The following is a 27,500-nucleotide window of genomic DNA, read 5'->3' as shown; positions in this document are numbered from 1 at the left end:
ACTTTCCTTCAATTTTCACTTCTTTTCACTCACGTGGAATTGTCCATTCTCACCTGATATTGCTCACCTTGATCGTTCGCTTCCAAGGGCCCAGTCCTTCACTTCACTTCGCTCACTTAAAAGGTCTTATGTATTTTTTTCATAGAGTATCATTTATCCCCGAGTGGGTTAATTCTCATTTAGCATCGTTCACCCAGAATGGTTTAATTTTCCGCTGGTGTCACATACCGAGGAATGCTTTCAGTTCTTGTTCATAATGCTTCGATTAACGCCACCAGTTTCACTGGAAATCGTTACATGTCATCAAGTTTCGGCATATCATATATATATATATATATATATATATATATATATATATATATATATATATATATATATATATATATATATATATATATATATATATATATATAAAATCCCCCGTGACGTCCTTATCCTGACCCCTTGCAAGTGATATATATATATATATATATATATATATATATATATATATATATATATATATATATATAATCGTAATAGCTTAGCGCTTTCCCCTGATTCACTTCCCTAAGGGTAGGGAAGGGTTCCCTACCCTTCCCTGTGACGTCACCAAGAGGAAACATAGTCGTTAAGTAACAAGGAACAAGGGTTCAGGACGGACCACATAAAAAACTCCTCATGTTATTAAATGATCAAATCCACAAGGGCCGTGACGAGGATTCGAACCTGCGTCCGGGAGCATCCCAGACACTGCCTTAATCGACTGAGCTACGACAGGGTTGATGTTCCTTTCATGTTCCTGGGTTATATTAATTTGTTGCAGCGACGTTGTTGCTACTTGCTTCTCTCCTCACCATCCTGCCCCGGCGGCTTGACGAGGTTACTGGACGCTTACCCATGTTGCTAGGGGGAGTTTGTTGCAAATCAGTATTATGGAAATACCCACCAGATGGGAAACAGTCGTAGAGATACCCACCAGATGGGAAACAGTCGTAGAGATACCCACCAGATGGGAAACAGTCGTAGAGATACCCACCAGATGGGAAACAGTCGTAGAGATACCCACCAGATGGGAAACAGTTATAGAGATACCCACCAGATGGGAAACAGTCGTAGAGATACCCACCAGATGGGAAACAGTCGTAGAGATACCCACCAGATGGGAAACAGTTATAGAGATACCCACCAGATGGGAAACAGTCATAGAGATACCCACCAGATGGGAAACAGTCGTAGAGATACCCACCAGATGGGAAACAGTCATAGAGATACCCACCAGATGGGAAACAGTCATAGAGATACCCACCAGATGGGAAACAGTCGTAGAGATACCCACCAGATGGGAAACAGTTATAGAGATACCCACCAGATGGGAAACAGTTATAGAGATACCCACCAGATGGGAAACAGTCTATAGAGATACCCACCAGATGGGAAACAGTCGTAGAGATACCCACCAGATGGGAAACAGTCATAGAGATACCCACCAGATGGGAAACAGTGTTATAGAGATACCCACCAGATGGGAAACAGTTATAGAGATACCCACCAGATGGGAAACAGTCGTAGAGATACCCACCAGATGGGAAACAGTCATAGAGATACCCACCAGATGGGAAACAGTGTTATAGAGATACCCACCAGATGGGAAACAGTCATAGAGATACCCACCAGACGGGAAACAGTATTATAAAGATACCCAACAGATGGGAAACAGTCATAGAGATACCCACCAGATGGGAAACAGTCATAGAGATACCCACCAGATGGGAAACAGTCATAGAGATACCCACCAGATGGGAAACAGTCATAGAGATACCCACCAGATGGGAAACCATTATTGTATTCCCAATTTTCAAGAAAGAGTTATGGAGGAAGCCCAAACTAGACCAATATCATCGGACATGCATCTCATGAATGGTGATGGAGAAGGCAATTCAATCGGAACAAATCCTCGAGGCATCTAGGGATGGTGGCTCTCAGGTAAATTCAGGTAAACGTCAAATCACAGACCATTTGGGTAGCATAGAACCTGTCTATGGGGGCAGTTGGTTCAGGGAAGGAAAAGTAGCTTTTAACCAACTTGTTAAGTGTTCTGTATCGGGATCAGGAACCTCAGGCAGGAAATGGAATGGAAACCATCTGAATATTTTTCTAAACTGTCTCAAACCTTTCAAGATGGTGGCACAGAAATTGCATATCAACAGAGCGGAGAAGCAGCTTGCTGTCAGGTGGTGTCAAAGGCCTGGTGTCAGGCTGTTTCTGGTGTCAGGTGGTGTCAAAGGCCTGGTGTCAGATGAAGTCAGGCTGTTTCTGGTGTCAGGTGGTGTCAACAGCCTGATGTGTCGTGGAGGAAGCACAATGGATTAAACAAGTTGAACAAAACAGAACAGAAGAACCCTATCTATCTCCCAAGACAATAAAGTGATTGACATATGAGAAGACACGTCTCTCAAAATTGCAATATTACATGTATTAGGACTCCCAGTGTGAACCATTTGGGTACGGTTGTGGGCCTTGATCCCGTTGTTTCTTGCACCTGGTGGCCTGGCACCTTCTCTTATTCTACAACCGCGGTCTGAGACGCCCCCAGGGTCTGAGACGCCCCCAGGAGGCCTGTAGACCTCGTCAGTGTCACTTTCTTTCAGAAGTGTGGGTTGGGTCAGATATTTTAAGCCACGTTAAATTACGCCATTCTCTGAGATGAGATTTTAACTTCATCATTTGGGTTCGTCTTTTGAGATTTGAATGACTAATGCAGTATTTCAAGTTTTATTGGCGACGCGCCTTGTAGGATTGGATCCCGGGGTTGATTCTCCTGGTGTGGGGGGGGGGGTTGAGCACAGATTGTAAACCTAATCCTAAGATTAGAGGCACTTAGGGTTGTCATGGCATCCACGACACCGTTGGCACTGTGCCTGAGGGAATGTTTATCAATTTGATCGTTCACACTGTAAAAGAAGATTTTGAGTTGTGGCTTTTATTATTAACCACGTATATTGTTTAACATGCATAAATTTAACTCTGTAGTGTGTTATTCAGTCTTTACTGTGAAGTATATGGGCGTAGGCAAGAGCCTTTGACCGACACCTCTGGAAGTGTCAATCTCCTCCGGTCCTGAAGTACTGCTCTTTGAGTTCTGGAAGTGGTATTCCTATGGTCCTTGAAGTTCTGTTCCTCCAGTCCTAGAAGTGGTATTCCTATGGTCCTTGAAGTTCTGTTCCTCCAGTCCTAGAAGTGGTATTCCTAGTCCTTGAAGTTCTGTTCCTCCAGTCCTAGAAGTGGTATTCCTATGGTCCTTGAAGTTCTGTTCCTCCAGTCCTAGAAGTGGTATTCCTATGGTCCTTGAACTTCTGTTCCTCCAGTCCTAGAAGTGGTATTCCTATGGTCCTTGAACTTCTGTTCCTCCAGTCCTAGAAGTGGTATTCCTAGTCCTTGAAGTTCTGTTCCTCCAGTCCTGGAAGTGCCATTGATTCAGTAGAAGAATTACTAGACAAATTACGTGTTGGTCTTCTTCTAGCGGACATTTTCCTTAGTCAGATGTGTACAGGCAATACTTCAGCTCAAGGGTAGCCTCTTCCTTGGAAGTTCAGTCAAGAAATCCTCGCAACATTCCTGCTCGATTCCTGGAAACGTTCCATCTCGACCTGGAAAGTCCTCTCTTCCCGGGTCTGGACTCTCCCGCCCTGTACAGTCCCCCTCAACCCTACGTAAACACTACCGGTCTGGACAGCCCCCGTCCTCCCCCGGCACCCCAGCCACGGCAACACACTCAACCATGCCCATAAAAATAAGGGTTATTAGGCACTTGACCTCAACAATGAAGAGGAAAAGCCCCGTTCCCCCCCTGGGATAGCCGCTCCTATTGAGGCTTTTTGCGCCTCGACCATTTTTGTAACTGGTCGAAGGAGACCTAAAAGGCTGTTGATTATGACGTCTTGACAAAGGAAAAATGACCACGAGTGCAGAGAAAAGGCTTCAGTAATTCAGTAATTTAAGAGCCGAAGAGAAAATGGATAATATTGGGGTCATAAGTGTTTTGTACTCTGTTATATTCATGGTGGGGCTCTTCTGGTCAAGGTCCTGGTTGTGGTCTCTATTGGTTGTGTTCTCTATTGGTTGTGGTCTCTATTGGCTGTGGTCTCTATTGGTTGTGTTCTCTATTGGTTGTGTTCTCTATTGGTTGTGGTCTCTATTGGTTGTGGTCTCTATTGGTTGTGTTCTCTATTGGTTGTGGTCTCTATTGGTTGTGGTCTCTATTGGTTGTGTTCTCTATTGGTTGTGGTCTCTATTGGTTGTGTTCTCTATTGGTTGTGTTCTCTATTGGTTGTTTTTTCTGCCTGCTCTATAAACACACACACACCTGCTCCATAATCACACCTGCTGAACATACATGGACGTGCTTTATAAACACATCACTACACATACACCTGCTGAACATAATCACCTGTTGAAAATACACACACACGGGTCCAAAGAGCCAAAGTTTAACCCAGCGCAAACACAATTAGGTGAGTACACACACACACACACACACACAGGGAGAGGGGCCTCGTGGCTGAGTGGACAGCACTTAGGGGGTCGTAGTCCTAATAGCCCGGGTTCGATTCCCGGCGGAGGCGAAATGGGCAGAATTTTTCCACCCTGATGCCCGTGTTTAAACAGATACGTGGGAGTTACACAGCTGCTACGGGCTGCTTTCTGGGGATGTGTGTGTGTGTGTGTGTGCTGGACACACTTGAGTGTGAGTGTGTCCGGTGTTAAGTCCGGGCTTGTTGTCCAGACGCCGCGTGATCCTCGGGGCTTTGGACAACGGCCCGTGAGCACGTGGTTCGGGATTTACGAAACCATTTGCGAAACCTGTACGTCTTTTCTTAATCTTGGAGGCTGTGTTTACATTTATTGAACACTTTATGAGCTTCGGAGCTTCTACAGCCCAAGGTTATTAGTGTTATAACCGACTTTGTATTGAGGTTATACAAACTGTTGAATACGTGTCAACAGAGCCATATTGATTTAGAAAAGATGTACAGGTTTCGTTAGCGGTGGAAGGGATGGGAAGGGAATTATCAGGGTAAAGCACCAAGCCATTATGACTATATAGTACTTGGAAGGGGGTCAGGATAAGGATTTGGGATGGGACGGGGGGGAAGGAATGGTGCCCAACCACTTGGACGGTCGGGGATTGAACGCCGACCTGCATGAAGCGAGACCGTAGCTTCATGCAGGTCTCGGAGAGAGCTATCACCTTCAGATAGTAGAATATGATCCTGGTCATTGTGTTTGAACCTCCTGCTTTGTGTGTGTGTGTTTTTCAGTGCTATGTGTACTCATCTAGTTGTGCTAAGTGAGTGTGTGTGTGTGCACTCACTTTCAGTATCGAGCTCTAGCTCTTGAACCCTGCCTTTCTAGCCGCCCGTTGTCTAAATCAATGATCCTGGCCTATTTCCCTATCATACCTGCTTTTAAAGTTATGAATGTATTTTGCCCCTGCAACCTGCTCTTTGAGGCTATTTCATTCACCTCGATACTCTTACGCGAAAAGACTATTTTCAAACATCTCTGACACATTTGAGTCTCGGGCTTCCATCCATGCTCTCTTGCTCTACTCATACTCATTGTAAACATTTCCTCTTTTTCCACACTGTTAAACCGCTATTTTATACGTCTGTATCATGTCTCCCCTCTCCTACTTTCCAGCGTCGTTAGGTTTATGCACCTCAACAACTACTTCATGCTGTCATTCGTTTCCCTCATATGGGCTGAAGACTTGATAGCAAAACATTGTGTAGGAAAACATCTTTGAGACTCGTCTTGGAGGAAAACTAGAGGTAATCAACAATTTGAAACATCATTTCCATCTCATTAATCCAGAATTAGTTAAGATAGACCTTATTTGTTTCAGAAGGATTTTGGCTGCAGACCAGTGCAGTTGCATGATCAACAACACCTATAATTTAAGCCAACAAGTTTGCTTGCTGGAGCACCCAGTGACGCAGAGAGAGAGAGAGAGAAGGTGTAGAGCAACAGCAGCGAAGGATGGCTTCCCGGGTACATGATCACGGTCCCTGCCTGCGACCCGATGTCCTCAGGAAATTAAATTCTTGTGAAAGGTGGTGATGGGGAGTGAGTGTGTGTGTGTGTGTGTGTGTGTGTGTGTGTGCGTGTGTGTGTGTGCGTGCGTGTGTGTGTGTGTACTTACCTAATTGTACTTACCTAATTGTGCTTGCGGGGGTTGAGCTCTGGCTCTTTGGTCCCGCCTCTCAACCGTCAATCAACTGGTGTACAGATTCCTGAGCCTATTGGGCTCTATCATATCTACATTTGAAACTGTGAATGGAGTCAGCCTCCACCACATCACTTCCTAATGCATTCCATTTGCTAACTACTCTGACACTGAAAAAGTTCTTTCTAACGTCTCTGTGGCTCATTTGGGTACTCAGCTTCCACCTGTGTCCCCTTGTTCGCGTCCCACCAGTGTTGAAAAGTTCGTCCTTGTTTACCCGGTCGATTCCCCTGAGGATTTTGTAGGTTGTGATCATGTCCCCCCTTACTCTTCTGTCTTCCAGTGTCGTGAGGTGCATTTCCCGCAGCCTTTCCTCATAACTCATGCCTCTTAGTTCTGGGACTAGTCTAGTAGCATACCTTTGGACTTTTTCCAGCTTCGTCTTGTGCTTGACAAGGTACGGGCTCCATGCTGGGGCCGCATACTCCAGGATTGGTCTTACATATGTGGTGTACAAGATTCTGAATGATTCCTTACACAGGTTCCTGAACGCCGTTCTGATGTTAGCCAGCCTCGCATATGCCGCAGACGTTATTCTCTTTATGTGGGCTTCAGGAGACAGGTTTGGTGTGATATCAACTCCTAGATCTTTCTCTCTGTCTGTTTCATTAAGTACTTCATCTCCTATTCTGTATCCTGTGCCTGGCCTCCTGTTTCCACTGCCTAGTTTCATTACTTTGCATTTACTCGGGTTGAACTTCAACAGCCATTTGTTGGACCATTCACTCAGTCTATCCAGGTCATCTTGTAGCCTCCTACTATCATCCTCTGTTTCAATCCTCCTCATAATTTTTGCATCGTCGGCAAACATTGAGAGGAACGAATCTATACCCTCTGGGAGATCATTTACATATACCAGAAACAGTGTGTGTGTGTGTATGTGTGTGTGTGTTTACTAGTTGTGTTTTTACGGGGGTTGAGCTTTGCTCTTTCGGCCCGCCTCTCAACTGTCAATCAACTGTTTACTAACTACATTTTTTTTTTTTTTTTTTTTTTTTCCTACACCACACACACACACCCCCCAGGAAGCAGCCCGTGACAGCTGACTAACTCCCAGGTACCTATTTACTGCTAGGTAACAGGGGCACTTAGGGTGAAAGAAACTTTGCCCATTTGTTTCTGCCTCGTGCGGGAATCGAACCCGCGCCACAGAATTACGAGTCCTGCGCGCTATCCACCAGGCTACGAGGCCCCTGTGTGTGTGTGTGTGTGTGTGTGTGTGTGTGTGTGTGTGTGTGTGTGTGTGTGTGTGTGTGTGTGTGTGTAATTACCTAAGTGTAATTACCTAAGTGTAGTTACAGGATGAGAGCTACGCTCGTGGTGTCCCGTCTTCCCAGCACTCTTTGTCATATAACGCTTTGAAACTACTGACGGTCTTGGCCTCCACCACCTTCTCACTTAACTTGTTCCAACCGTCTACCACTCTATTTAAAAAAAACTTCAACCCTTCCCCACATTCCAAGGAGTCGGTCAATCAATCTTCGGCTATCCAGAGAATCTATCGAAACTGATGCTCCTACAGGAGGGGAACACACAGAGAAATCTGTGCCCTGTACTTGCAACCGTTCCGACAGGCTCGAACGCAGGTCTATCCGGATTAGGAACATGTTCTATCCGACTAGGCCACGCTGGAGTTGCTAGAAAAAGCTTTCTCAGTGCGGGTACATAGCGCTCGTAGGGGATATGAGGACAGGATAGGAGCTGGGTTATGAGGACAGGGAGCTGGGATAACAGGACAGGGGCACAGAGGAAAGTGTGGTGCCCAACTACTTGGACCATCGGGGATCGAACACCGACTCTGCAAGAAGCAAGGCCTCCGCTCTATCGACCAGTTTAAAGACTATGAATTTTAATTTTATGTGTGTGTGTGTGTGTGTGTGTGTGTACTCACCTAGTTGTACTCACCTAGTTGTGTCTGCAGGATCGAGCATTGACTCTTCGATCCCGCCTTTCGAGCATCGGTTGTTTACAGCAATGTGTGTGTGTGTGTGTGTGTGTGTGTGTGTGTGTGTGTGTGTGTGTTGTGGAGGGAAGAGGGAGCCGAGTTGAATTTCCGTGTTTTATGGTAGTATGGACCAAGTTTGAATAGCAAGAATTTTTTTTAATTATTCCGAGATCAGACAATAATGGTGTATATTTTTATAATAAATATATACCGGTATAAGGATAAGGAGCTGCGATACGAGGACAAGAAGGTAGGATATGAGACTACCCGTCCTCAGACCAAGTCCATTCCATCCAGTGGTCGACCCCCCAAGACGCATTCATCAATTTTAACATGCTGCTCATTTAAAACAGGAATTCTCTCAAATATAATTATAAATTATTACATTTTAGCATATTGTACATATTTAAGCAATCATAACCCGAGGTTATTATTGTTATAAACAACCTCGTAGTACTTCAAAGCTCATAAACTGTTTAAAATATGTAAACAAAGCCGACATGATTGAGGAAAGATGTACAGGTTTCGTAATTAGTTGCGTAAATGCTTAATGAATCAAGAGACCTGGTAGATGCAGAACAAGAATTAGAAAAAACAAATGAATACCACGACAGAAGGTAAAGAGAAAAACGAAGAATATTACAAATCTTAAGAATACAAATCAGAGCAGAAGAAAGATAAGAGAAATTACGCCGAAGGAAATGAAAGCTGTTGGTTATATTTTTCCCGACGGCTGGAACAGTTAGGGAGCCGTAAACACGTCCCGAGGCGATGATTGGTCGACGGTGTTTACTCGCTAGTGTTGCCATATCTCGCGCCCAAGTATATAGATGTGTCATTCACCGGGTGGGCAGCGATGTGTCACGCGGCGGCTGCTGCCTCAGGTAAGACACCTGCTGGAATGTGTTATATAAAATGCCAAAGCTGGATAGTTTACCGAGGTGGTGTAATCCGCTGCAAGGTTAGAGGCCACATTCACGAAGCAGTTGCGCAAGCACTTACCAACCCTGTATACATCTTTTCTCAATCTTTGGTGGCTTTGTTTACAATAATTAAACAGCTCCGAAGAACCAGGAGGCTGTTTATAACAACAACAACAGTTGATTGGGAAGTTTTCAAGCTTGTAAGCTGTTTAATAAATGTAACCAAAGCCGTCAAAGATTGAGGAAAGATGTACACGTTCGTAAGTACTTGCGTAACTGCTTCGTGAATCTGGCCCCAGGACGATGTAGCCTATTCACTTGGTAAAGACTTTGAGGCGAGGAGCAGATATATACACAAAGGGGTGTACTTGACTTCAGGGGATATAGATAGATATATACACAGGCAGGTGTACCCCATATCTGTGCGTATATACACACTGAGAATTTACTTAAGCTATCTTGTGGGATAACGTACTCCTGCTGGTTGGTCATTAGGCACATGTCGTGGTCTTAACCATGACATGTGCCTAATCACACCCCCAGGAAGCAGCCAGTGACAGCTGACTAACTCCCAGGTACCTATTTACTGCTAGGTAACAGGGGCATTCAGGGTGAAAGAAACTTTGCCCATTTTGTTTCTGCCTGGTGAGGGAATCGAACCCGCGCCACACAATTACGAGTCCTGCGCGCTATCCACCAGGCCCCTAGGCGTGGTAGCCCAGGGGCATGTATGTATGCGTGCATGTATGTAAGTATGCGTGCATGTATGCCAGTATGCGTGTATGTATGTAAATATGCGTGCTTGTATGTAGCCCGTGCTACATGGACATTTCGTTCTGAGTAGCTAGATCTAAAACAACAACAACTGCACTGTCCATTCACTTGAGAATGAACCATGTAGGTTCGAAACGTATAAATTTATAATAATTATAACCAGTCCAGCAAGCAGGAGACATGGGCGATGACCGGGCCGCGGGGACGCTAAGCCCCGAAACCATCACAAGGTAACCACAAGGTTAGGTAAGGTAATACATTCTTCAGTTTATTATTTATTTTTCTTCACTCTGAACAAAGATGACATTTGGAGAAATCCTTTTCCAATTAAACTATATATATATATATATATATATATATATATATATATATATATATATATATATATATATATATAATATAGATTACACATTATTGACCTTTGCAAGACGGCCACGAGGAACAATTCAGGTACTGGATATGCGTATTAATTAGTATATCTTGTTTGATGTCGTTTACCTGTGCAAACACAGCTGATTAGATTTGGCAACGGTAACCTGAATGGCCGAGTGAGAGTCGTGTGTTTGGCCCGGCAGTGCTAGGCGAGGCTCCCAGCGTGCTAGGCGAGGCTCTCCCAGCGTGCTAGGCGAGGCTCTCCTAGCGTGCTAGGCGAGGCTCTCCTAGCGTGCTAGGCGAGGCTCTCCTAGCGTGCTAGGCGAGGCTCTCCTAGCGTGCTAGGCGAGGCTCTCCCAGCGTGCTAGGCGAGGCTCTCCCAGCGTGCTAGGCGAGGCTCTCCTAGCGTGCTAGGCGAGGCTCTCCTAGCGTGCTAGGCGCGGCTCTCCAAGCATGCTAGGCGAGGCTCTCCCAGCGTGCTAGGCGCGGCTCTCCCAGCGTGCTAGGCGAGGCTCTCCTAGCGTGCTAGGTGAACAAAGCTGCCACTACCAGCCACAGGTTTAATCAGTAGGCGTGAATGAGGACTTGAGGCGACCGCGGACGCAACAGGAAACATTGCGGAAGGTGGAGGGAAGAATATTCGCGGTCGTCAACTGCGCCAAGGGTATCGTAGATGTGTGTGTGTGTTCGCGCACCTTCTTTCAATGATAAATGATAGTGCATTTAGAGCGTAGGAAGGATTGAACTCTTGAGTCCCCAGGCACACACTAGTTTCTTTAGCAGCTGTCTTACACTCTCAAAGTAGGAGAGACATGCATGTATGTGTGTGTGTGTACATATATATATATGTATATATGTGTTTACAGGACAAGTGGAAACTGGTCAAAATTGTATCTCACCTTTGTAAACGCACATTGATGACACTATGTAAAAGACTCCTCAATTTACAGACGTAAATCTGTGTATTTATGTTTGTAGATTAGACTAGCATTTTAAAAGCACTACAATCACCTTCTGTGGTTGATTGTTCAATAAATCACAGAACTATATGTTTAACACATCTCTCACCCTGTCCATGGAGGACAGAAGAAAATGTATATATGCTGGTTAGCATTGTAAATGTCTGGCCACGTCTGTGGTAGAAAATAACGGAAAAACGAGTCCCACACAATGGGATCGGGTTCAATCCCATTCTATGCCCCCCAGTAGTTTCTCGTTTGATAGATCAAGCTCTTGTGGATTTCGTTGTATAAATTGTATAGTGTATATACTTGTTGCAAACCTGTTTTGTGAAGGAGCACGTAATTTACAATTATGTAATATGATGTACAAATTTCAAGAAATGTGGTACTGTACCAAAAAAAATTCTGGGATAATTTTTTTTTCATTCTCGGTCTGTTAATATTCATTGGTGAATTAATGAATAGATCCTCGAAGGTGCTGGGACACACACACACACACACACACACACACACACACACACACACACACACACACACACACACACACACACACACACACACGCACACACACACGCACACACACACACACACACACACACACACACACACACACACACACACACACACACACACACACACACACACACACACACACACACACACACACACACACACACACACACACACACACACACACACACACCTGCCTGCAGCTTGCATATATGAATATATTAACATACGTGCCTTCAAGCAATTTTGCTTTGGCAAATTTTCCATCGAACGGCCGGCGGTGTCTACGGTGATGAATATATTCTCTTTACCGTGATCACTGTAGCTGCCGGCATGTCACTACAGTGATATGCTTTGTGATCACTGTAGTGTAGTGATCACTACACTGTGTCACCATGATGGGGGAAGTGATCCTTGTCACCATCACCATCTCTCCATATTGTAGTTCTCGGTTTATAGATTAATTATCACCACACTACACCACCATCACTGTACCTCGCACCATATTACACCCCAGTTGTGTGTCCTGCCTGTTACCCAGATAATTTTGTATGTTGTGATCATGTCTCCCATGACCCTGCTATCTTTAAATGATTTAAGATTTTCTTCAGGCTTTACTCGTAACTCATGCCTCTTAACTATGGGACTGGTCTTGTGGTCAACCTCTGGACTACGACTTTGTATTCAAGGTCCTGAATGACTTAATGTTAAGGTTTCCAAAGGCAGTTATGTTTACTAGAAGGTGAACAGAGGCATCAGGTGTAATGAAACGTTGTCCAAAAGCATTGTATTGCCTTGGAGATCGAACCCGCAATTCTCGTTGTGAACTAATGAATTAGTTCGCGTGTGTGTGTGTGTGTGTGTGTGTGTGTGTGTGTGTGTGTGTGTGTGTGTGTGTGTGTGTGTGTGTGTGTTCTCACCTATTTGTGCTTGCAGGATCGAGCGTTGGCTGTTGGATCCCACCTTTCTAGCCTTCGGTTGTTTAAAACAATGACTCCTGTCCTAGGTATGCATGTACGCGCGCGCGCGCGCGCGCGTGTGTGTGTGTGTGTGTGTGTGTGTGTGTGTGTGTGTGTGTGTGTGTGTGTGTGTGTGTGTGTGTGTGTGCGTGCGTGTGAGCGTGCGTGTGAGCGTGCCGGCAGGGTGGGTCCCCTACCAGCTGTGTAAGAGTGGGGGCCAGCACTGGGGGGAAGCTTTTACAAGACCAGTTCGTGTTAATTATTTCCAGCACTATGGATACTTCTGGCAATTTCATTACCGTTATTTTTGCCGCGGCGTTGTTTGGGGAAGTGTGTGTGTGTGATCAGGGATTCGTGCAGCGTTTACGAAACCTCTACATCTTTCCTCGACCATGGCGGCTTTGTTAACATTTATTAAACAGCTGACGAGCCTCTAAAACCCCCACGATTGAGGAAAGATGTACATGTTTCGTAAGTGGTTGGGTCAATGCTGTCTATTTTTCTCTTGGTAAACTGTCATTTGTCTCTTCAAGACTGTGATTGAAGCTCCCGTAGCGCAGTGGTCTACGTCCTCGGGCAAAGAACCGAGGAACCCAGTTTCAATCTCCGGGCAGGGGTACAGATGATTGGTCGATTCCGTAACAAAATGCGACGGATTAGGTACGAGGACGGGTTGCCAATTATGTTCCTTATGCCCCTCTAGCTCCTCTAGAGCCCGTTCACTGCACTGCCACTCCGTAAAAAATGTGCGCACATAAATGCACACATTTCAATGCTAACAAAAATGTTAGACCAAGCCACGAAGACATTGATCCTCGCAGCTCAAAGTCTTTACTAGTCACGTACATTTGCTTTTCATTCCACATATTGCCAATACCTAAAGGTATTTTCTAAGTCTGGATCATGTCCCCTCATAGTTTCCTATCGTCATATGACATTAGCTTCGGGTCTCCGAGTCTGTCCTGGTTACCCAGACATCTCTGTTTTGAGACCATTTTGTGATGTGGGGCTTCGTGCTGGCGCTACATACTCCAGCACAGGTAGTACGTATGTTGCAAACTGTACCTTGAAGATATTCTTGTCTAGGGTCCTGAGGGATCTATGATTATAAGCGAGTGTGTTTGTAAGAGTACTTGGCAGTATACATGCCAGAGTACACGGCAGTATACATGCCAGTATACATACCAGAGTACATGGCAGTATACATGCCAGAGTACATACGATAGTTTGAGTTGTGTATTGTAGGTGCTGGATTTGGTGCTACTAAAACAGTGATTAATTACATTTGATTAAAGAAACAAAATGTCAGCTTTAGGAGCGAACATGTCACCAAGGGTGTGTGGAGATGCTGTGTGCCCCTTGACCTTTGACCTCCGGGGGGCTGTGTATCATGCAACACTTGTTGTGTGGTGGTGTGGTGATCCGCCTGACCTGACCCTCCTTCACCAAGATCTGCCCCAGACGGCATCGGTGGAAATGTTTACAGGCAGCTGAAGGTGGTTAGAAATGTGGGAATTAACGAGAGAGAGAGAGAGAGAGAGAGAGAGAGAGAGAGAGAGAGAGAGAGAGAGAGAGAGAGAGAGAGAGAGAGGGAGGGAGAGGGAGAGAGTGTTCCTCTCACCTGTCACCGTAAAGGGCGCAACATAATCCCTGAGGCTGCAGGTTTAAGCCCCGTGTGAGAGCGGCTGGTGGGCTTAACTCCTTTGGCTAGGTTCTGTAGTCACTAAAATATGACATTTATATATATGTGTGTGTGTGAACTTGTCGTGATTGGGATTGTGGGAGTGAGGCTCTTATATATACATATTGTGGTATCCCAAAAAACATGTTAACCTGACTGAATTTGACCTGATCTTGGAGGAAATCAGATGTCACAGTTCGACACACAGCTGTACAGACGGCTCTTGAAGTATTTGACAGAGAAGATGTCGGGATTGGGGGAGGAAAGCAGAGATGATAGTTCAACAGTTGCAACAATGATCAACAGGAGTATCAACAAGAAAGCAGCAGTAGCCACAACAGAAACAGGAGCAACAGCGCCCACTGGAGCAAGACCAGCCAGGGCAACACTCTTCTTCATCTCAGTAATGCTCTCCCCCTCCCCCCGTCCAACCACTTGGACTGGACGGTAGAGCGACGGTCTCGCTTCATGCAAGTCGGCGTTCAATCCCCGACCGTCCAAGTGGTTTGGGCACCATTCCTTCCCTCCGTCCTATCCCAAATCCTTATCCTGATCCCTTCCAAGTGCTATATAGTCGTAATGGCTTGGCGCTTTCCTCCTGATAGTTTCCTTTCCTAGTTCCCCCCCCCCCCCGCTCCCCTTGCCCATAGACTCAACTCTTCACTCCAGGGTAAACCACTTGGCTAGCGCGGCAGCCTCACACTTCCAGGGTATATGGGTTCTTGGGTCTTTCTCTTACGGATAAGACGTGGCAGTACAGTGGCACTGGTAGTGAATATTAACCCGGGAGGCAGCTGCCTCTACTCTTCCTCAAGACCATGTACTGAGGAGACGGTCGGCCGAGCGGACAGAACGCTGGACTTGTGATCCTGTGGTCTCGGGTTCGATCCCAGGCGCCGGCGAGAAACAATGGGCAGAGATTTCTTTCACCCTATGCCCCTGTTACCTAGCAGTAAATAGCTACCTGGGTGTTAGTCAGTTGCCACGGGCTGCTTCCTGGGGGTGGAGGCCTAGTCGAGGACCGGGCCACGGGGACACTAAAGCCCCGAAATCATCTCAAGATAACCATCTCAAGATATACTTAGGGAAGGTTTAACACCCAAGCCGCGTAGTCAGGTCTGATGTCTTGAACTGATATGAGAACTGCCTTTAAAAACTTGTGTAAGGAATTATTTAGAACCTTGTATACCACATGCGGCAGACCAGTCCTGGAGTATGCAGCGCTAACGTGGAGGCCGTATCTAGTGAAGCACAAGACTAATTTGGAAAGGGTTCAGAAGTATGCCACTAGACTAGTACCCGAGTTGAGGGATATGAGCTACAAGGAGAGACTATGGGAACTGAACCTCACGTCGCTGGAAGAAAGAAGTTAGGGGAGACATGATCGTCACTTACAAAATTCTCAGATGAATTGACTGGTAGATAAAGACATTATTTAACACGGGCAGTACTAGCACAAGGGAACAGAGGTAGAAATTGAGTACCCAAATGAGCCACATAGACACTAGAAAGAACTTTTTCAGTGTCAGAGCAGTTAATAAATGAAATGCATCAGAAAGTGACGTGGTGGAGGCTGACTCCATACACAAGTTTCAAATCCAGATGTGACAGAGCCCAATAGGCTCAAGAACCTGTACACAAGTTGAGTGACGGTTGTAAGGCGGGAACAAAGAGCCGAGGCTCAACTCCGACAAACCCAATTAGGTGAGTACACACACCTATCAGCTGGGACGTGTCGCAAGGGGTAACTCTGACAGATTGTTTGGCAAGACATATCCAAATTATTAAAGTTGAGAGAGAGAGAGAGATAAGGAGGGAGGGAAGGAGAGGGAGAGATAACGAAAGGGAAGGAGAGACAGGGAAAGAGAGACAAACAGATGGAGACATGGTGTAAATAAGCCTATATTGAGATGTAAATTGCTTTCTTTAGACGGAGCGAGTGAGAATGAAAGAATAAATGAAAGATGAAAAAAAAGAGGATGGAAGGAAGAGAAGACCGGAAGGATGACAGGATGTGGAAGAGCGTAGGATGAGTTTTCGTCCAAGCGCATACCTGGAGCCACAGTATAAGGCTGAGGGTGTGGAGCCACAGTATAAGGCTGAGGGTGTGGAGCCACAGTATAAGGCTGAGGGCGTGGACCCACAGTATAAGGCTGAGGGCGTGGACCCACAGTATAAGGCTGAGGGTGTGGAACCACAGTATAACGCTGAGGGCGTGGACCCACAGTATAAGGCTGAGGGTGTAGAGCCACAGTATAACGCTGAGGGCGTGGACCCACAGTATAAGGCTGAGGGTGTGGAGCCACAGTATAACGCTGAGGGCGTGGACCCACAGTATAAGGATATTGTTGAAGACCTGAGGACTGAGAACCCCATCTTTTTTGTACCAGGGACCGTCCTCTCCCGAGGACATTGTGTACCATATTGGTACACAATGTCTTTAGGAGATTGTGTGCTGTGAGGTCTAGGAAGAACACAATACAGTATTTGCTTCTTTTAAGATAGCTGACCCCATGCTGAAGGCAGAGTATTTGGTCACGGATGGAACCATTGGGGTTGTAAAGGCGGTACGAGTCTCTCCATGACTGTAGAGAGGCAAGGATAGTAATGATGTGGGCCTGTATGACGCAGGCTGGGATGGGTCTTCGTCTGGTTTATGAGGAAGGGCATGTATATACTTCTTCAGGTCTTGCACCCTATTGCCTGTTTCTGGCGCTCCGCCGCGCCCCGCCAGCCGCGTGACCGCCTCCCGCCGCCGCTCTCGGGATTCCTCCGCGCCATGGCTGTCTGGGAGTTGCGTGGACTTTCCCGCTTAAAATGTTTCCTCCGCCATTTTTTTCCTGTGTTCTGGCGAGGCAAGTTGTTCTCCAGGTTTGCATACTGCGTAATATAACTTTGGCTTTCACCGCTAAAACTAAATTTCCGTTTTCAATTTAGCTGTCGAATAAAGAGTTAATCTGGGTTTCGAGTTATTAATAATAAATAATAAATTTGTTAATATGTGAGTAAATGAGTAAAAATCAAGTTTTGGGAGTGAGGTGAAAATAAACATTTGATTTCCGTGTTTGGGGACAGGAAGCCTGCACGTAGGCAACCCACAACAGTTGCCTAACTCCAAGGTACTAATTTTACTGCTAGATGATGACCACGTGCATCAGGTGAAAGGAAACGTGCTCAACCGTTTCTGTCCTGCCCGGGAATTGACCCCGGGTCCTCGGTTGTGAGTTCAGGACGTTGACCCCTTTAAAAGGATTGGTTAGGCCAGTGTGTCAGCCACTCATCTGATTGATTGATGAATATTAAGCCACCCAAAAGGTGGCACGGGCATGAATAGCCCGTAAGTGCTGGAGCCACTCATCGCCGAGGGGATGATTTTAAATGGCCATTAGCTGAGGGGCTTTAAGGGCAATTCCATATTCACCGAACTTGATTGTTCGCTACACGGTAATTAGTCAGTCGTCACCAGGCGCTAATGGCCTCGTCTCGGATTGATAATGGCTCTGTTAATGTTTGAGTAATTATGTACAGGTAAGGAATTACAATAAGATAGTAGTTATCCACAGGGCATTGGCAGTAGGATAGTTATCCACAGGGCGCTAACATTGGGATTGGGATAGCATGGCAGGATGTGCAGAATACCCCCGTTGAAGAGCAGAGGTGCAACAGGTACTCTGAGAGAGAACTATCAACATCAGAAGCCCGAGACTGTTCAACACGCTTCCACTACACATAAGGGGCATAACTGGCCGACCCCTCACAGTGTTCAAGAGAGAACTATCAACATCAGAGGCCCGAGACTGTTCAACACTCTTCCACTACACATAAGGGACATAACTGGCCGACCCCTCACAGTGTTCAAGAGAGAACTATCAACATCAGAGGCCCGAGAATGTTCAACACGCTTCCACTACACATAAGGGACATAACTGGCCGACCCCTCACAGTGTTCAAGAGAGAACTATCAACATCAGAGGCCCGAGACTGTTCAACACGCTTCCACTACACATAAGGAACATAACTGGCCGACCCCTCACAGTGTTCAAGAGAGAACTATCAACATCAGAGGCCCGAGACTGTTCAACACTCTTCCACTACACATAAGGGACATAACTGGCCGACCCCTCACAGTGTTCAAGAGAGAACTATCAACATCAGAGGCCCGAGAATGTTCAACACGCTTCCACTACACATAAGGGACATAACTGGCCGACCCCTCACAGTGTTCAAGAGAGAACTATCAACATCAGAGGCCCGAGACTGTTCAACACTCTTCCACTACACATAAGGGACATAACTGGCCGACCCCTCACAGTGTTCAAGAGAGAACTATCAACATCAGAGGCCCGAGAATGTTCAACACGCTTCCACTACACATAAGGGACATAACTGGCCGACCCCTCACAGTGTTCAAGAGAGAACTATCAACATCAGAGGCCCGAGAATGTTCAACACGCTTCCACTACACATAAGGGACATAACTGGCCGACCCCTCACAGTGTTCAAGAGAGAACTATCAACATCAGAGGCCCGAGACTGTTCAACACTCTTCCACTACACATAAGGGACATAACTGGCCGACCCCTCACAGTGTTCAAGAGAGAACTATCAACATCAGAGGCCCGAGACTGTTCAACACGCTTCCACTACACATAAGGGACATAACTGGCCGACCCCTCACAGTGTTCAAGAGAGAACTATCAACATCAGAGGCCCGAGACTGTTCAACACTCTTCCACTACACATAAGGGACATAACTGGCCGACCCCTCACAGTGTTCAAGAGAGAACTATCAACATCAGAGGCCCGAGAATGTTCAACACGCTTCCACTACACATAAGGGACATAACTGGCCGACCCCTCACAGTGTTCAAGAGAGAACTATCAACATCAGAGGCCCGAGACTGTTCAACACGCTTCCACTACACATAAGGGACATAACTGGCCGACCCCTCACAGTGTTCAAGAGAGAACTATCAACATCAGAGGCCCGAGACTGTTCAACACTCTTCCACTACACATAAGGGACATAACTGGCCGACCCCTCACAGTGTTCAAGAGAGGGAACTCGGACCTGGTTCCCGTGTACTTACCTAGGTGTGCTTGCGGGGGTTGAGCTCTGGCTCATTGGTCCCGCGTGTGTCCGTGCATCTCCGTATTTTGGTCACTATCGCAGCTCAATTTAAAGTCTAATTCTATTATTTTTCCCCCCCTTGAAGCCGATCTGCCAATCTACTGACATCAGGGAAATAATTAATACCCTTCAAAGCGTCCTTCCTGGCTGGGATTCGATCCTTGGGTTCATCATCAACACAACAATTTGACACACCCATTTGAATAATTTAGTCGTCAGGCGAGAACAACCCTATTTTCGGTGCATATTTGCACCCAACATGAATTTATGCGGTGATTACTGGCTTACAATACGTGTATAAGCATGTATTGTGAATATCTCACACACACACACACGCACGAACGCACGCACACACACACACACACACACACACTCACACACACACACACACACACACACACACACACACACACACACACACAGACACACACACACACACACACGCACACACGGAATGAAAGTGACGCCCTGACTGGTAAGGGACATATCCTCAGTATCGTTACATATGTTAGTCGTTTCAACCAGACTGTTGTGACTTGCCCTCTGCATACGTACAACTTTGTCTATCCTACATGGACAGAGTTAGAGATCAGTTACGCCGCGAACACCGGCTTCTTGAGCCCTCAACCACAGTTGTGAATGAAGTGCATTTGCATTCACTTGCTCTGCTAAAACAACACATATAATTACATTTTTGTCTATCTTCCACACGTAGGCCTATATCATCATCTGTGCGTGCAAGGTTTTTTTTGGTATTGTAAAAACAGGTCGGAAGTGATGTTTTAAGGGTAGATGGGAAGTGTGAGGCGAGTGTGTAGTGTGTCACTCTGACAGTCACTAGACTACTCCCACCATTGTCCATACCACTTCCGGCTCTGGTCATGCTGGTAGTGGTGGTCGACGGTGTCAGTGGTGGTAGTGGTGGTCGACGGTGTCAGTAGTGGTAGTGGTGGTCGACGGTGTCAGTGGTGGTAGTGGTGGTCGACGGTGTCAGTGGTGGTAGTGGTGGTCGACGGTGTCAGTGGTGGTAGTGGTTGTCGACGGCGTCAGTGGTGGTAGTGGTGGTCGACGGCGTCAGTGGTGGTAGTGGTGGTCGACGGTGTCAGTGGTGGTAGTGGTGGTCGACGGTGTCAGTGGTGGTAGTGGTGGTCGACGGTGTCAGTGGTGGTAGTGGTGGTCGACGGTGTCAGTGGTGGTAGTGGTGGTCGACGGTGTCAGTGGTGGTAGTGGTGGTCGACGGTGTCAGTGGTGGTCGACGGCGTCAGTGGTGGTAGTGGTGGTCGACGGTGTCAGTGGTGGTAGTGGTGGTCGACGGTGTCAGTGGTGGTGGTGGTTGTATTCATTCTGTAACACCGGGGGGGGGGGGGGGTATATTCGTATTGTACTTTCGTATTTCGTTCTCACTACCCCTCTCCCCCTAAGCTACTCTATCCCTTTGAGATGTATTTTTTCTTGTCTCAATAAACATACTTGAAACTTGAACTTGTTCGCTCAGCACGTTGATATGCCTGAAATCAAGTCACCTGACCATAGGTACACTGTTGACTGCTGACTCACCATGTTCCTTATATGATAGTAACTTACCATTAAAAATTGGTTCATTCCTAACAGATATAAATAATAATCTCATCAAGTGAGTGTCTAGGAGGCAGGCTTCAGATGAACTGATGAAGCATAACTGCTCTTGCTTGCAGTTTCACCAAGAACCTCACTGACATTCCTAATGAACTCTAGCCTCAGTTGAGAGAGAGAGAGAGAAAGAGAGAGAGAGAGAGAAAGAGAGAGAGAGAGAGAGAGAGAGAGAGAGAGAGAGAGACAGAGAGATACAGAGAGAGAGAGAGAGAGAGAGAGAGAGAGAGAGAGAGAGAGAGAGAGAGAGAGTAGTAGTAGTAGTAGGACAAGAGGGAGGGGAAGAGAGCAAGTGATTGAGGCAGAACAGGAAAATAAGACACACCACGAGAAGACGTAGAATGTAAACCAAAAAGTTTACCAAAGTTGGTGTGTGACAGTATCTTGGGTGGGTAGAGGTGGGGGGGGGTAGGATGGAGTGTACCCCTCCCCCCCCCTTCCTTCCTTCTCCTGCAGGAAGACTCCTGTCGAAGGTAATGAGCTCCAGACGTCTGCTGCCGAGAAGGAAGAGAGATGAAAAACAATTACAAACAAAAAGTATGAAAGGAACATGTACAAGACGCATGGAAAATAGGAATATGGAAGAGGAGGATTGTGGGAGAGGGAGATGAAGGGTGGAGGGCGAATAGGGGTGAAAACGGACGGGAACGGAGAGAGTGCGAATAACACGAGAAGAGAGGATACATAAATGTGGAAAAGGGAAGGAAATGGGGGAGAGGAAGGAAGGAAGGAAGGAAGGAAGGAAGGAAGGAAGGAAGGAAGGAAGGAAGGAAGGAAGGAAGGAAGGAAGGAAGGAAAGAAAGGAAGGAAAGAAGGAAGGAAGTGGGGCAAATAGGAAACGAAGGGAGGAGTGAAGAGAAAAATCGGATGAAAAAGAGGAACAGGGATTCAACAGTTAGAATGAAAGGGAAGAGAAAGGGGGAAAAGAAAGGGGAACATGAAAGAGTGGAGAAATAAAACATGAGACAAGGCAGAAGAAACGGAAAAGGAACTCAAGATCAACGGAAGATTTGTAACTATACAACAGATGAACTGACACGTTAACGGGAGGGAAAGGGATGTCACAACAGGAAGGAAGAGGGGGAGGGGGGGTACACAAAACAGGAGGGGGTGGGTGGTGAGATACCATGGACACCTTGTGAGAAAATGCCTGAGACACAACTCTTAGAAAAGTTACAAGGATAAAACTGTTGGCAAGACAAGACCTTGGGAAAGCCAGCAGTGCTCGGCAGTGTGTGCTTACCTAACATACCTAACCTTACCTTACTCTCTACGGGGTTATCTTCAGGTTATCTTGAGATGATTTCAGGGCCTTTTTTTAGTGTCCCCGCGGCCCGGTCCTCGACCAGGCCTCCAGGAAGCAGCCCGTGACAGCTGACTAACACCCAGGTACCTATTTTACTGCTAGGTAATAGGGGCAGTGAGGTTGAACGCCTTGTTGTTCTTGTGCTTCAATTGAACTATTCTGATGTTCAAATTCATTTATCTCGTGTAGAATTCCTTTAAGACAATTCTTGTCTTACACATGTCTCGTATTCTTCCCTAGGCTACTTTGATAATTGCTTACTTGCTTCAGTTCAATTTCTTCAATTTCTTTCTTTATTATGCACCACATACCCGTCCCGTGGGTGGTGGTTGGAAGGGTTACAGAGGCACATATTTCCCTAGGCATTGTGTTGTTTGGTGAGAGGCTATAAATCCCTTGTAATAATAACTAACATACTCTTCATCTCTCCCACTCGTGGTGATCATATTTCTATGTTGATTTTGCTTCTTCCAAGTTAGAGTATAGCTGATGCAACACCTACATCACCTTCACTCTGTGTTCACTCTACCCTCCCTTCCTCGTAACTTGATATCCTTGTGGCAAGATTGCACTTCCTATAACACTTGTATGGTATAACATACAAGTATAGTGGGTTGACCCGCGTGTATGTTCAGCCCATAGTGTATAGGTGAGGGAGAGTGTCTCCCTGACCATATGTGTCAGGGAGACACCCCACATCTGGTGTGTCTCCCTGATCTGTCACACCCTGGACTTACACCACTCCCTTATCTCTGATCATAATGTCTCCTAGACAAACATCTAAGGGGAACACAGTGGAGTCTGACCTGGTAAGGGGAGGGTTGAACCCCTGACAGCTGGGTGGACAGCGCTTCGGGTTCGTAGTCCTGAGGTTCCGGGTTCGATCCCCGGTGGTGACAAATGGGCAAAATGTTTCTTTCACCCTGATGCCCCCTGTTACCTAGCAGTAAATAGGTACCTGGGGAGTTAGACAGCTGCAACGGGTTGCTTCCTGGGGGTGTGTAACAAAAAGGAGGCCTGATCGAGGACCGGGCCGCGGAGACGATAAACCCCGAAATCATCTCAAGATAACGTCAAGATAACCCTCTTCTACAACAAGAAACGTATATACTATAACAATATTCATTGTAGTAAGTTATTAATTTGTGTTCATTCCCCCCCCCCCTCTCTCGTAGAGCTAATTACAATTGTCCAATTAAAGTTAATTATGGATAATTTACTATGAATTAAATGAATATGAAGTGGCTTTCTCTTAAACAATACTCACACTTTAGTTCCTAATTATTATACACAATGAACAATGTATGATTTTGGTGGATTCTTGATCATATGTTTATAATTTTGTATATCATTGTGTGTATATAATTTCCGGCCAATTATGACTGTGTATTTGTCTGTAAAATGTGTGGGAAATATGTGTTTAGGATGCCTGTCTCTCTGGCTCATATATGCTTTTATATACCTGACTAGGATGACTATCACTCTGGCTCATATATGCTGTTATATACCTGACTAAGATGACTATCACTCTGGCTCATATATGCTTTTATATACCTGACTAAGATGACTATCACTCTGGCTCATATATGCTGTTATATACCTGACTAAGATGACTATCACTCTGGCTCATATATGCTGTTATATACCTGACTAAGATGACTATCACTCTGGCTCATATATGCTGTTATATACCTGACTAAGATGACTATCACTCTGGCTCATATATGCTGTTATATACCTGACTAAGATGACTATCACTCTGGCTCATATATGCTGTTATATATCTGACTAGAATGACTATCACTCTGGCTCATATATGCTGTTATATACCTGACTAAGATGACTATCACTCTGGCTCATATATGCTGTTATATACCTGACTAAGATGACTATCACTCTGGCTCATATATGCTGTTATATACCTGACTAAGATGACTATCACTCTGGCTCATATATGCTGTTATATACCTGACTAAGATGACTATCTCTCTGGCTCATATATGCTGTTATATACCTGACTAGGATGACTATCACTCTGGCTCATATATGCTTTTATATACCTGACTAGGATGACTATCACTCTGGCTCATATATGCTTTTATATATCTGACTAGGATGACTATCACTCTGGCTCATATATGCTGTTATATACCTGACTAAGATGACTATCACTCTGGCTCATATATGCTGTTATATACCTGACTAAGATGACTATCACTCTGGCTCATATATGCTGTTATATACCTGACTAAGATGACTATCACTCTGGGTCATATATGCTGTTATATACCTGACTAAGATGACTATCACTCTGGGTCATATATGTTGTTATATACCTGACTAGGATGCCTATCACTCTGGCTCATATATGCTTTTATATATCTGACTAGAATGACTATCACTCTGGCTCATATATGCTGTTATATACCTGACTCTTTATACTATTCGAGGCAACAAAACTGTGGAAATAAGATACGCAGTATGGAAGAGAACCCCCACATTTGGGAGGACACACACACGTCAGAGAGAAAGAGAACCCCAAATGGAAAAGAATTCGTGGAAGGGGTTCACACGGGAGAGCGGAACACAAGAGAGAGGAGCTCGCATGGAAAAGAACCATAAGACATCTCTGGAGAGAAGAAACGCCGCAGTAATCAGGACGCCGCGGGGAACAGTAATCGAGAAACACGGTAAAAAATTAATTCTTTAGAAAACGAAATCGAGAAAAGGAGAACGAGAGAATGAGGGGGAATAAAGTATATGAGGAAGAGAGGAAAGAAAAGAGGAGTTAGTAGGAAGGGCGGAAAGTGAAGGGGTGAAACAAAAGGCGACGCAATGCGGGGGTTGTCAATACTATCAGAGAGTCTAGCCATCTGTCTGTCCAAAGGTGCTTGGTAGGGGGGGGGGTTAGACTTTTTTTTTTAGGGGGGAATGTTGTGAGGTATGGGACGGGCATAGGCTGCTCGGGGTAGGCCTAAGTTAAATTCTTTAAGAAATAAAACGTGTAAACGCAGCGACCTCGAACAGTTTTCATTAAGTCTGAAATTAATCCGGCGTGAAGTCTAGAGTGAAATGTCCGTAGAGTGTGAAAGTTCTTAATATATTTTCTGAGAGAATTGGAAGGGGTTGAAGAGGGAAGGGATGAAGGGGGTGGGACCAATGGAATGGGGGTCAATGGAATGGAGTCAATGGAATGAGGTCAATGGAATGGAGTCAATGGAATGGAGTCAATGGAATGGAGTCAATGGAATGGGGTCAATGGAATGGAGTCAATGGAATGGAGTCAATGGAATGGGGTCAATGGAATGGAGTCAATGGAATGGAGTCAATGGAATGGAGTCAATGGAATGGAGTCAATGGAATGAGGTCAATGGAATGGAGTCAATGGAATGGGGTCAATGGAATGGAGTCAATGGAATGGAGTCAATGGAATGGAGTCAATGGAATGGGGTCAATGGAATGGGGTCAATGGAATGGAGTCAATGGAATGGAGTCAATGGAATGGGGTCAATGGAATGGAGTCAATGGAATGGAGTCAATGGAATGGGGTCAATGGAATGGAGTCAATGGAATGGAGTCAATGGAATGGAGTCAGTGGAATGAGGTCAATGGAATGGAGTCAATGGAATGGGGTCAAAGGAATGGAGTCAATGGAATGGAGTCAATGGAATGGAGTCAATGGAATGGAGTCAATGGAATGGAGTCAATGGAATGGAGTCAATGGAATGGGGTCAATGGAATGGGCTCAATGGAATGGAGTCAATGGAATGGAGTCAATGGAATGGAGTCAATGGAATGGAGTCAATGGAATGGGGTCAATGGAATGGGGTCAATGGAATGGAGTCAGTGGAATGGGATCAATGGAATGGAGTCAATGGAATGGGGTCAATGGAATGGGGTCAATGGAATGGAGTCAATGGAATGGGGTCAATGGAATGGAGTCAATGGAATGGGGTCAATGGAATGGAGTCAATGGAATGGAGTCAATGGAATGGGGTCAATGGAATGGAGTCAATGGAATGGAGTCAATGGAATGGGGTCAATGGAATGGGGTCAATGCAACGTGTTAGGAGAGGGGCGGGCTGGTCATGCCTCACCTGGGAGCTACTGATGACATTCATTGCAAACTTGATAGTGGTTACTCACTAGGAGTTGTAATTTACCTGTTCATGATTTCCAGAGTTTACCTACTGCAGCCTGTGCCCCCCCCCCACCCCCCTGGTGGTGACGGGGACCCCGTGGTCATCTTGAGTGTCCTTAAATAGTTGTGTAGTTACAGTAACAAGGTAGTTTGAGTGTATTCTTGAGGCTGTTGACTATTTTAAATATATTATGGATTCCCATTGTCTGGAGCAGGAAGTCTGGAGCCAGATTCACGAAGCAGTTACGCAAGTACTTAAGAACGTGTACATCTTTCATGAATCTTTGGCGGCTTTGGTTACATTTATTAAACAGTTTACAAGCATGAAAACTTGCCAATCAACTGTTGTTATTGTTATAAACAGCCTCCTAGTGCTTCAGAGCTCATTAACTGTTTAATAATTGCAAACAAAGCCGCCAAAGATTTAGACAAGATGTACAGGTTCGTAAGTACTTGCGTAACTGCTTCGTGAATCTGGCCCCTGTTAGGCTGCCCGTGGTCTTCTCCTTATTGCAACGACTTTTGTCGCACGATGCAACCCACAACAGTTGAATAAATCCCAAGTACCTATTTTCTGCTAGGTGAACATAGGCATCTGGTGAAAATAATCGTGCCAAACGTCACCATTCCTGCTGCGGGAATCATACCTGGTAACTTTTTGTGTGGTGTAAATGAGCAATTCTATCTTGTTCTTGAACAAGAGAGAATTATTCAAAGAACAATTTCTTTGAACAACGTTCAAAGTAGAACGTACCTACTCTATATGGAATTTCTTGAAAGAGGTAAATATGTTGTGCTTTTACATAGTCTCTTGAGGTCTCTGCACCAGCGATCTCAATATATAGGCAAGACATTGCCTGGTCCGGTTACTGTGCTGACCATACAAATACCTATTATTA

The 27,500-nt window shown here is 45.6% G+C and overlaps 2 protein-coding genes across 2 annotated transcripts in view; both read left to right on the top strand.

Annotated features, from left to right (window-relative positions):
* The window catches only part of LOC123755429 (tripartite motif-containing protein 3), a 239,559-nt gene that overhangs the window by 30,080 nt on the left and 181,979 nt on the right, over positions 1-27,500 (top strand). The window lies entirely within an intron of this gene.
* Positions 932-1,399, top strand: LOC138366760 (uncharacterized). Its single transcript, XM_069328038.1, has one exon. It carries the CDS (start codon positions 932-934, stop codon positions 1,397-1,399), a length of 468 nt encoding a protein of 155 aa, XP_069184139.1.

The sequence above is a fragment of the Procambarus clarkii genome, chromosome 20 (assembly GCF_040958095.1).
Source record: "Procambarus clarkii isolate CNS0578487 chromosome 20, FALCON_Pclarkii_2.0, whole genome shotgun sequence".
Taxonomy (NCBI): domain Eukaryota; kingdom Metazoa; phylum Arthropoda; class Malacostraca; order Decapoda; family Cambaridae; genus Procambarus; species Procambarus clarkii.
This window is presented reverse-complemented; position numbering and strand designations above follow the sequence as displayed.